Source organism: Perca fluviatilis, chromosome 21 (genome assembly GCF_010015445.1).
Source record: "Perca fluviatilis chromosome 21, GENO_Pfluv_1.0, whole genome shotgun sequence".
Classification (NCBI taxonomy): domain Eukaryota; kingdom Metazoa; phylum Chordata; class Actinopteri; order Perciformes; family Percidae; genus Perca; species Perca fluviatilis.
The window spans coordinates 2,167,612-2,178,851 of NC_053132.1; the positions used below are offsets into that span (position 1 = coordinate 2,167,612).

General features: G+C 43.8%; 1 protein-coding gene across 6 annotated transcripts in view; it reads right to left on the reverse strand.

Moving 5' to 3' along the window:
- LOC120551744 (transcription elongation regulator 1-like protein) overlaps nt 1-5,982 on the reverse strand; it is a 51,762-nt gene extending 45,780 nt beyond the window's left edge. For 4 of the 6 annotated variants that reach the window (XR_005637913.1, XM_039789288.1, XM_039789287.1 and 1 more), the window contains exons 1-2: nt 5,603-5,982; nt 2,026-2,213 (exon numbers count right to left, since the gene is read on the reverse strand). Coding sequence is in view for 3 of the 6 variants with exons in the window: in XM_039789288.1 (XP_039645222.1) it covers nt 2,026-2,199 (174 nt within the window). In the remaining 3 variants the exon portion in view is untranslated. Of the gene's footprint in view, nt 1-2,025; nt 2,214-5,602 lie in introns of those variants that run through there. The other 2 variants (XM_039789290.1, XM_039789289.1) reach the window with 2 other exon arrangements.
- Nucleotides 5,983-11,240: the final 5,258 nt, after the last annotated feature.

Genomic DNA, 11,240 nt, shown 5'->3' on the forward strand with positions numbered 1-11,240 from the left:
ATCTAGGTCGTGCAGATCTCAGAAATTGTATACATTGTTCATCTGCTATTTTACCATTAAATTCACATCTGAGACTTTTTATGCGAGAAATCAACTATGTAGAGGTCAAATATGGGCCGTTTTACGAAAATGGATGTCTAATTGCAAATTTTGTCCGACTGTGTGTCAGAGTTAAGAGGCCGGTGCTGCCTGTGTTGCTGCCTCGCCGCCTGGCCTGCCTTCCTTCACAGACCCTGGCCTGCTGTGAGGTAGATGGAGCTCAGTCACGGCTGGCAACCCACAGCACTCCATACCCGCGCAAAGTCAACGTTTTGGGCTAATGGACTACGAAACGCCGCTGCTCTGACAGAGCTCCAGGGCCTGCAACTCCCCTCTTCCTGCTAGCTAAATGCCTGGTGTATGTGAGTGAAAGCGCGGTCAGCGAGCTTTTTACGCCAGCATTCTCTTGCCACAGGTTCCAGTTACTCTTTTAATGTGTGTAATTATAATGTGTTGAGTTATTTAAACAAACGATTGGGGAAATAAACGCCGCTTGTCCGTGAGTCTCATTGATAGAGCCTGTGGCTGGATGGAGCTCTATCAATGAGAGCTAGCTAGCCTCCTCTTAGAATTCCTCTGGAATTCACAAAAGTTCATTAACTTGAAATCGGACACCGTTGTTAGCTTAATAAAACATTTAGTTAGATGTTGTATACATGGCGTGATGAAATTCAAACTGTAAATATACTCGAATTACGACCAAAAATGAAGCTAACTAGCCGCAATCTGTACACATAGGATTGAAGGGACAGTCGCAGCTAACGAAACCCTTACAGTTCACAAATATTCATTAACTTGAAATCGGACACCGTTGTTAGCTTTATAAGACATTTAGGTATATCTTGTATAGCTAAGTGGCGTGACATGTGGTAAGAGATTGCTGGTGTAACAAGCTCGCTGACGGCGCTCTCACTCTCACACACGGGCCATTTAGCTAGCAGGAAGAGAGGAGTTTCAGGCCCTGGAGCTCTGTCAGGGCAGCGGCGTTTGGTAGCTAGTCCATTAGCCCAAACGGTGACTTTGCGCGGGTATGAGGTGCTGTGGGCTACCAGCCGTGCCGGAGTTCAATCGAGCTCACAGCAGGCCGGGGTCTGTGGAGGAAGGCAGGCCGGGCGGCAGCAACACAGGCAGCACTGGCCGCTGAACTCCGACACACAGTTGTACCAAATTTGCAATTAGCCATCCATTTTCGTAAAACGGCCCATATTTGAGCTTTATATAGTTGATTTCTCGCATAAAAAAGTCTCAGAAGTGAATTTGGTAACGAAACATTGCAGAGTCTGGAATATGAGATTCTGTCGCATCTCTAAAGCTTGTGTATTGGGGATTTGCTCAACCAATCAGCACGTGTCTCTAATGCATGTGTATGGCAATTCGCTCAACCAATCAGCGCGCGTCTCTACGTGTGTGTTTACGGTGATAAGGCTCAACCAAGCAGCATGCAGCTCATCTAAATTTTCATGACCATACCATATTTGGAAGAAAAGCTCTTGTTACAAATAGGGCCAAAACACAGGGATGCATAAGGGCCAATAAAATATCGACCAGGCCATTTTCAGCCCAACTAATGTTACATACCCCATTAGGAGCCCATAAGGAACAGTGTGAAATACCCTATATAATCATTCTAGCACCCCTTTAAAACACACACATACTTTATACACAATCCTACTTACAGCACCTTTAATACACACATACTTTATACACAATCCTACCTACAGCACCTTTAAAGCCGCAGGTTTCAGTGGACAGTTGCATCATAACTTTAACAGATTAACCCTTCCATTAACAGATACATTCTAATCAGCAATGGTGGTTAGGTGTGTGTGTTACCTGTATCAGGTGTGTGTGTGTTACCTTTATCAGGTGTGTGTTACCTGTATCAGGTGTGAGTTTGTCTGTTACCTGTATCAGGTGTGTGTGTGTGTTACCATGTATAAGGTGTGTCTGTGTGTTTTACCTTTATTAGGTGTGTGTGTGTGTTACCTGTATCAGGTGTGTGTGTTCAGGTATGAAAACAGCTGGTTGGTAGAACAGCAGAGGGGGCGTGGCCAACCAGAGCCAGTGGGGGGCGGGGTCACAGCTGAAGGACAGCCAGGGGGCTGTGGTGGTTATCATGCCAACCGGCTGACCTTTGAACCTGGAGACTGGCAGCATCATGATGACATCACTTCCTGTCAGAGAAAATAATGGATCAGATTAAAAACACCAGCGCTGCTTCTCGTGTCGCTTAAGTTGCCTCCTCGAGTCCTCCACTTGCCTCCCCCTCCTCGCATCTTATAGCAGTTATACACCACCAGACGGTTGACCAGACAGTCGACCAGACGGCCGACCCTTGGCAGTAAAGCCAGTTGGACTGATCAGTCTCCCGAGGTCCAAAAAGTTCCTCAGAACACACCGAAGAGATGAGAGGTAATACGTCTCCATAACAGCAGGCGGCGCTACTCTGTATTGTTGCCCAAAAAATAAAAACCGGCAGCTGATTGGACGAACGTGTCACGTGGGTTTTTTTTCTCCGGAAATTCAAAGCCAGACTGTCATGGCGGCCGTTCAGAATAGGATCTCATATTGTACTAATATAGTTCACTGAAACATTTTTCCAAAAACATTTGAAGAGAGAAATAGGCTGTGCAGTTGCTGAATCTGTCTTCATTTCAGAACAACAAAGGTCAGTTTAAAAGATTTTCATCAGATTTTGAGAGACTCTAGTCACCTCATTCTGCTCACCATTTCTGGGTGAGTCCCGACTGCCCTGCTGCCGACTGAACATGTCAGGTTGGCCAAAATGAAGGCCGACAGCCCCCCAAACGGACGACGGCACGGGACACACTGAACAGACTAGAGTCACTGACCTCGCCAGACTGTCAGACGGCCGATTATCGGGTTAGTGTGTCAGCGCCCTTAGTCCCTCCCACCAAGGAAATCATCGGAGGAGAGACGCAACGAGCAAATGTGTGTTAGAGATGAGAAGCCCTTTCCTCTGACGCACCACTTGATGGTGCTTCAGAGGAAGGACGTCTCATCTCTATAGGTCAGCTGTTTGGGCAGAGTTAGAAACTCTTTCAGCTGCACAGGTCCCAGGAAGGCTGCTCTTGTGTTTCCTCGCCTATAGACCTTTTTCACAGCAGACATGTTGACTTGTCATAGTAGGAAAAGCTGAAATTGATAACCTTAACGATGGCTCAATTCCATCAAGTGTCCCAGTAAGCTATTTCAGTGAGTCAGCATGCCCAATACCAGGGTCTCTCCTAAGTGGAATGCAGCCATCATTAATGGTTTAATACCAGGGGCTCTCCTAAGTGGAATGCAGCCATAATTAATGGTTTAATACCAGGGCCTCTCCTAAGTGGAATGCAGCCATCATTAATGGTTTAATACCAGGGCCTCTCCTAAGTGGAATGCAGCCATCAGTAATGGTTTAATACCAGGGCCTCTCCTAAGTGGAATGCAGCCATCAGTAATGGTTTTGAATACACCTGTGCTTTCCCTACTTTGACATGTCAACATGTCTGCCGTGAAAAAGGTCTATAGCTCCTTGATGCTTGGTCCTCAAGGCAGAAATAAGAGCTTTGAGACGGCCTTCACTTAGGAGGGACATAACCACTTCCGGTTCTGCCGAGGACCGAGGAGTCGAGGAGCTATCAGATAAGGGTGATGAGATTCAGTGACTGTGACTGTGTGTGTGACTAACTGTTTCCAGTTAGTTTCAGATGAATTACCCAGTATGCACTGCACAGATCAGCCAGAGACGGCCTCCTGCTGTGACAGGGGATGGGAGGGTATAAAGACCCAAGATGGTTCTGGACGTAAAACCCCATTGATTTTCTCCATAAGGCTTTAGATTATCAGCCATGAAGTCTAAACCATCCGAGGTAGACTAACCGCGAGCTAACGGAGGTTTTTGCTCCTGTAGAAGACACAAGTCTGTATGAAATTAAGCTGGATCCAACAACAGGCTTTATTCGATCTTAAGGAGAAATATTACACTACCCACAATCCTAAGCCAAACAGCAACGTCTGTGAGTGATGGAGCTCTCTGTTAGCATGGAAATGTTTACCAAACCCAAGAATGGCTACAGGGAGCTAGTACCAGTGAATTCTCTAATTCTAAGTCTTGTACCTTTGCTTTTCCGCTGAATCAAATGTTTTCCGTTTTTCGTAGTTGGTTGGCGTGGTTCCAAGTTTAAAACCCTTTATATGAGCATTTCATGAAAAGTCAACAGAGATAGTAAGTGGGGAAAAACGGCGCCATTAAAGAAGTGGGTGGTCACTGTTGATCTCTACAACCCGACGGAGATAACAGCCGTAAAAAAACATAAGTAAAACATCTGTCTAAACTAATTTTAATATTAAAGCTCAATGAGATTTGAAACAACGATGTACAACGATGAAAGTAACATGAAGAACTGATCAAAGATTAAATTCAAGGAGGAATGAAGTGTAGACATAAAAAGCCAGCAGATATTTGGAAATCAAAAATAAATTCTATTAAAAATACAGTTTTACCCAGAGCAGAGCTGACTCATTGGTCTGAGTTATAAAAATATCACAACTAACTACAAATGCTTACAGAAAAAACTGGATAAAGTTCAACACAACCTCATGAAGAAAAGAATCTGCTGTCCGTCTAAATTTATTTTTGTGTTTCCTTAATGCAAAATAAACACATTAAAAATCAACACTTCCTCCATTCACTCTCCAGTACTGAATATTTATTAGACTGCTGAAGAAGAACAAGAAATTAAACTAAAGTTTAGGCTGATGAGACTACTTGTCACTTGTGATAAGTAATAAACCTTATAACCGGAAATGAGTCAACCACAGTTATCTGTTGGTAGATTTTCAGGGTCCTCTTATTTTGTTTGTGTTTGTATACAACACAGGTGTTCATGTCCCGGGAGGGTTTTAATTCAAACCATCATATTTTTTCAAATCGTTAAGTAGTCATTTTGGTGTCTAAACTGTCGTCACATAATGCTTACCTTTTGTTGGTTAAATTTAACTGTGACAACTGCCAAAACGTCGTCACATGACCAGCGGCGGTGAGAATAGTTTCGTACGATATCATATGAACCCGTTCATGAGAATAGGGTTAGGGTTACTGATGACCGTACCCAAACAACCAAAGACTTGAAAAGTAAATAATATCAACACACGTTGTTTTAAATCAGTGCTTCAGGAATTGAGTTTTAAACTTATTGTTGTATTTTAACTGACAAACTTGTAAACTATTATAAACATGTCAGGATGTCCTGGTGGTCAAGATGTCTATGTCCTGTCAGTTTTTTCTTTTCTTTTACATCAATCAATCAATCATTTAATCAGTCAACCATGAAATTAATAAATAGACTGATCTGTGGCTGTCAGAGGGTTATATATGTTTGATACAGATGAATAAATACGAACATGCAGGATCAAATAATAACTAATACCACATTACTTCTTGTACTTGTAGTTTGGCTGTCAGTGTCAGTGCTGATGTATGTAGCTCAGTAAAGATATCACAGGTTAAGTGACGGGTTAACTGACAGGTTAAATGACGGTACGTGTGTCACCTACGGACCTGCGTAGTCTCCCAGCTTCTGTCCCAGTGAGCTGCGCCTCCTCTGCGGTCCAGTCACGTCCTGAACGTCGGCTCTTCACCGAGGTCCGCAGATCACCCTCCCATCTGGGGAAGGTGAAAGTAGAAACACACTGGAAGCATCAAGGAGTGACAGAGGCATTCACATGCCGACAGACAGAGAGACAGAGAGACAGATAGACAGCAGACAGAGAGACAGAGAGACAGACGGAGAGTCTCCCGGTTCTAACAGACAGATGGAGTCATGGCAGCGGCTGCAACGCCTTTAGGTAGAAAAATACCGGAGTCCGCTTTCAGCAGAGCTGAGTTCCTCTCTCTCTCTCTCTCTCTCTCTGTTTCTCTCTCTCTCTGTCTCTCTCCCTCCCTCTCTCTGTCTCTCTCTTTCTGTTCTCTCTCTCTCTCTCTCTCTCTCTCTCTCTCTCTCTCTCTCTCTGTCTGTCTGTCTCTCTCTCTCTCTCTCTGTTTCTCTCTCTCTGTCTCTCTGTTTCTGTCTCTCTCTGTCTCTGTCTGTCTCTCTGTTTCTCTCTCTCTGTCTCTCTGTTTCTGTCTCTCTCCCTCTCTCTCTCTCTCTCTCTCTCTCTCTGTTTCTGTCGCTGTGTCTCTCGGCAAGTGGAGCTGCTCTCAGATCAAAGAGCCGCCTCCCCATTAAGTGTGTGTGTGTCTGTGTGTGTGTGTGTTTGAACACATTAGTGAGATAATAACAACTATATATTCTGTTTGTGTTTGTGTGTGCTTGTCCTGAGTCATCAATAAAAACACACACGGTTTATCAGCCGTGTTGCCTCCTCTGTCTATTGTCGTGATGAGGAAGGGGTGTGTGTGTGTGTGTGTGTGTGTGTATTACCACACACCAGTAATTGTTTCAGAGTCGTGAAGCTCGTCTATAATCTGTGCAAACACACACTGATCTAATATTGAAACGATGGATTGTGTGATTAACTGTTGACTCGTCGACCTTTTAGACGAACACAGGAGACTAGCCTCTTCTACTTTATAATCCAAACTTCAGCTGTGATTGGATGGCAGAGCTGTAATGAGAAAAGAAGCTCCACCCCTCTCCTGCAGGTTTCTAATGATGAATATAAATCCTGGATGCAGATCTTTGAGAGTGAAGACATGTAGGACATTGAAGAAATATTTTTCTCTGACTGCTCCCCTTGGGTCAAATAAATCCAGTGTGAGATCTGAACACGTGATTATATGAATAAAATATGAATTATTTTGTTTGCTAACATTGATCTCAGTCCCTCTGTGATTCTGAGTGTGTAGATTAAAAGGGAAACACAGATTCAGCAGAAAGGTGGTTGCAGTACATCGACTGTAAATCAAAACTAATGACTGGGAGGCCTTCAGAAGATGAATAATAATTTGCCCCAGTTGGCAGCTGAGTGAAGCTTTGCTTCTGATTTAATTAATTCAAATCACCAGCGGATATCAGAGAACATTTAACACATGTTTTATGTATAACTGCTAATCCCCGTTGGAGGTGTAAATGCGAATGCGAGGATTTTACATTCATAAAAAATCCACTACAGCTAACATCCAGACTCTACTGAAATAAATTCAACATGTGACGAAGTGAAACAAACTCAACGTTCAGTGAACAAATATTTTAAGAAGTAGGACACAGGATAAATAAAGTTCCTGCACAGGAGCGCTGTTATTGGCTGTTTCTTATTATACTATCAGAACCTTTCCAAATAAGAGCACTGAGTTTGAAGGTAGAATTAAAATAACTGAGCCAGCTTCTCCTGAACAGAGACAAGTCAAAACCAGACCTGTGATGAAGACTAGACCTGTGATGAAGACTAGACCTATGAAGACTAGACCTGTGATGAAGACTAGACCTGTGATGAACACATGATGAAGACTAGACGTGATGAAGACTAGACATGTGATGAAAACATGTGATGAAGACTTGAGATGTGATGAAGACATGATGAAGACTAGAAATGTGATGAAGACTAGTGTTTGTTGTTCTAGGACGAGACGAAGGGGAAACTTAGACATCAGGACTGTATAGGTCAGAGGTCAGTGGACGAGAATATTCGGCCAGTCTCTAATTACCCAGCCTACCCTGTGTTCATATATGAACATGTTTGTGTCTCTAACGATTCAGAGTGTAGGCAGCTGCATGATGAGGATATGTTTTGTTCCAGGATTGTCACCTGTCGGTGGAAACAGGGTACCTGACACACTTTTGTATATCCAGAGGAAGAGATAGACTCAACTATGTTTTAGGTGAGCATCTTTTGTTTTGGCGCCATTAATATTTTGGCATAACAAACTTGACAGCTTTGGCAAGAGATATATGCATCTGGGAAAATGCACAGACCATCAGAGTTGGGAGGACACTGAACAATAACAAATCTGAACCTTCATGCATCCAGAAGTCAAGCTGCTACTGAATTTCTCCATAAAACCAGATTTAAACCAGACTTTCCCTAACTTTGACTTGCAACTGTGTGGTTCTGCTGGGTCTGAGGTGCTCTGCTCGCAGATTGACGATCTTGGAGAATACCGAACAAGACTGAACAGTAGTACAACAGAGCTTTTGGTTGTGGCTCCCAAGGCGCTGCTCCAGAAGGTTTGGAGATCTCATCCATCTGCCCATCGTCTGCAACCTTGGTGTAATCCTTAACTTCACCCTCTCTTTCTGGCCTCACACCAAATCCACGTTTTATCAAATCAAAAACATCTCCGGACTCCGGCCATCACTCTCTGACTCCGTGGCACAAACCCTAATTCAAGCTTTTATTACCTCCCACTTGGACTACTGCAATTCACCCATACCAACAGTTGGCAGCACATCACCCCAACCCTCATCCACCTTCACTGGCTCCCAATCAAGTCCCACATCAAATGTAAAATCATCCTCACCTACAAATCCCTCCATGCCCTGTCCCCAGAGTACATCTGCGACCTCCTCCATCCATACACCCCACCCCATCAGACGCGGACCTGCTCTCCTTTCCCCACACCAGACTCCGTACCTTCGGAGACAGAGCCTTTAGTATTGCATCCCTGACCCTCTGGAACATACTCCCTACAAATATCCACAATGCTTCATCCCTGGACATTTTCAAAAAACTCCTCAAACTCCACCTGTTCCCCACATCCTACAACCTCCCTTAGCTCTGTTTGCCCAGCTCAAATTCTTCCGTGTCCAGCCTTAGACTTAGACTGTGTGCTGTATGTTCAGTAAATTCTGTAAAGTGCTGTGTGGTTTCGTGAAAGGCACTATATGAATCTAAATTTATTATTAATAATATGAGTGGAAGGGGGAATCTCGTTTAGATCACAGTACTCTGACTGCTGAAGCTTTTTTTAGTGAAGAAAAAAATCATTAGAGAATAGTTGTATGAGATCTGGATCGGTCAGAGGGAGAGCACAGGTGTCTGTTAGGAGGTATAGACCCAGAGAGGAGGTATTTTATTTATTTATTAATTGTAAGAGGAATACCTCTTGAGATGTGGCATCTTATTTTCAAGAGGGTTCTCGGTAGGACTGGACAATACAAAAGACAAGACATTTTAGTACAACATACACATTCACTCACATACAAGCTCCCTATACACACACACACACACACACACACACACACACACACACACACACACACACACACACACACACACACACACACACACACACACACACACACACACACACACAGACGTTATTAGGTGGTCTAGGTGGTTCTAAAAATAATTTCAATAATGTACCCCTTTTGAATTGTTTCTTTAAGCCAAGTACCCCCTGACCAGCGCTAATCATTTTCGGTAGAAAAAAAACTCTATATAAACAGGAACAGTACAGCGATGTCGACCAGTGATATATTTACTAAACAACAGCCTTGTAACTGAAAAAAACATTTAATTCAATTCAATTCAATTCAATTAAATTTTATTTATAGTATCAAATCATAACATAAGTTATCTCGAGACACTTTACAGATAGAGTAGGTCTAGACCACACTCTATAATTTACAAAGCCCCAACAATTCCAACAATTCCAGTAATTCCCTCAAGAGCAAGCAGTGCGACAGTGGCGAGGAAAAACTCCCTCTTGGGAAGAAACCTCGGACAGACCCAGGCTCTTGGTAGGCGGTGTCTGACGAGCCGGTTGGGGGGGGCCATTTAAATGCTAATGAGAAAAAGAAACAAAAACTGTAAAAAAGATAAACTTTAAAAAAAGATGGTAGAAAGAAGGAAGGAAGTAAGGCAAGAATAGGTCAAAATAGTATCAAAAACTTCAACAACAGTGACATGAGAAGAAACAAGCGAGAAACTTGTAAAAAGTAGAAGGACAGTAGAAGGAAGGATAGAATAGGTCCAAAGAAGGAGACACAAATGTCACATTTTTGGTAGGAAAAAAAAAATTCTACATAAAGAGGAACAATGTTCTGGACAACAGCCTTGTAACTATTAAACATTTTGTTAAATATCTCACGTACCCCCTGCAGTCCTCCAAATTACCCCTAGGGGTACACGTACCCCCATTTGAGAAACACTGGTCCAGGTATTATTGGACACCTCTTGTATGTCCAAGTATTCTTATGGAGCATGAGAGAAGTCTAGGGACTAAGAAGTGTCAGCAGGAGATCCAACACACTTCAAACAAACTGAATCAGAGTTCTCACTCTGCCCCAGAATACTTAACAAGCCATGGATATACCCAAATTACAGATAAGTGAAAACTTAAATGTCCTCATAGTTACCTGACATGGCCGAGCACACAGCGCAGTCCATCCACAGCTTTCACTTATTCCTGTGTGTACTGGGTCTGTGTGTACTGGGTCTGTACACACAGTCTGGCACCCTGTGAGTTATCAAGATGGCGCCGGTGTCTATGGCCTGCCGTCTGTCTCTGCGCACTCTGTTTGTATATATGTTATTTTTGTCAATTATTATTGCAAATGTCAACTCTCTACTGGTCTATGATCGCCAAATACTCCTAGACCTTAGACCCTTGATTACAAACTCGGTGCCATTTGAGCATGATGGCCAAAAAACCTTCTGTCCTCCGTTTCTCACGGGAATACCAGCTCACCTTCGCCGTGTGTCAATTCCACCTTTGCGCAGAGCGCGCCGTAGACGCCGGGGAAAACGTGGTGGTTGGCTGGTGAAACTGAGGACCAGGCTGGCGTCCTCCACCATGACTGTGCCTGAAATCCGTTCAGATTTTCATCGACTCGTGTCATGGCGTTCTGCGGACCCGATCGACTCTTGCCTGGTTCCAGTGGCTGGCTTGGAAGTGGGGCTCCCTGCTTGCCGTGTTCAGGCTCCTCACCTCCGCTGGCGCGGGGTGAATCACCAGAATCTCCGGGCGCTTGCTCGGATTACACTGGCTGCAAAATCCCCGGATCCAGCTAGGTTTGCCCTGGTGAATGCTAGATCGCTAGCAAACAAAACTTTTATCTTGAAGGATTTCTTTGAGTCGCGTGATCTGGATTTTCTCTGCGTAACGGAAACGTGGATTCCTGTGGGTGAGTCGACTGCTCTTTGTGAACTTCTACCGTTTGACTGTTTGTACTTTAACTCCCCGAGGACGTCAGGTCGTGGAGGAGGACTGGCCACGGTCTATAAAACAAAATTTAAGTGTAAACAGCTCGCACTCG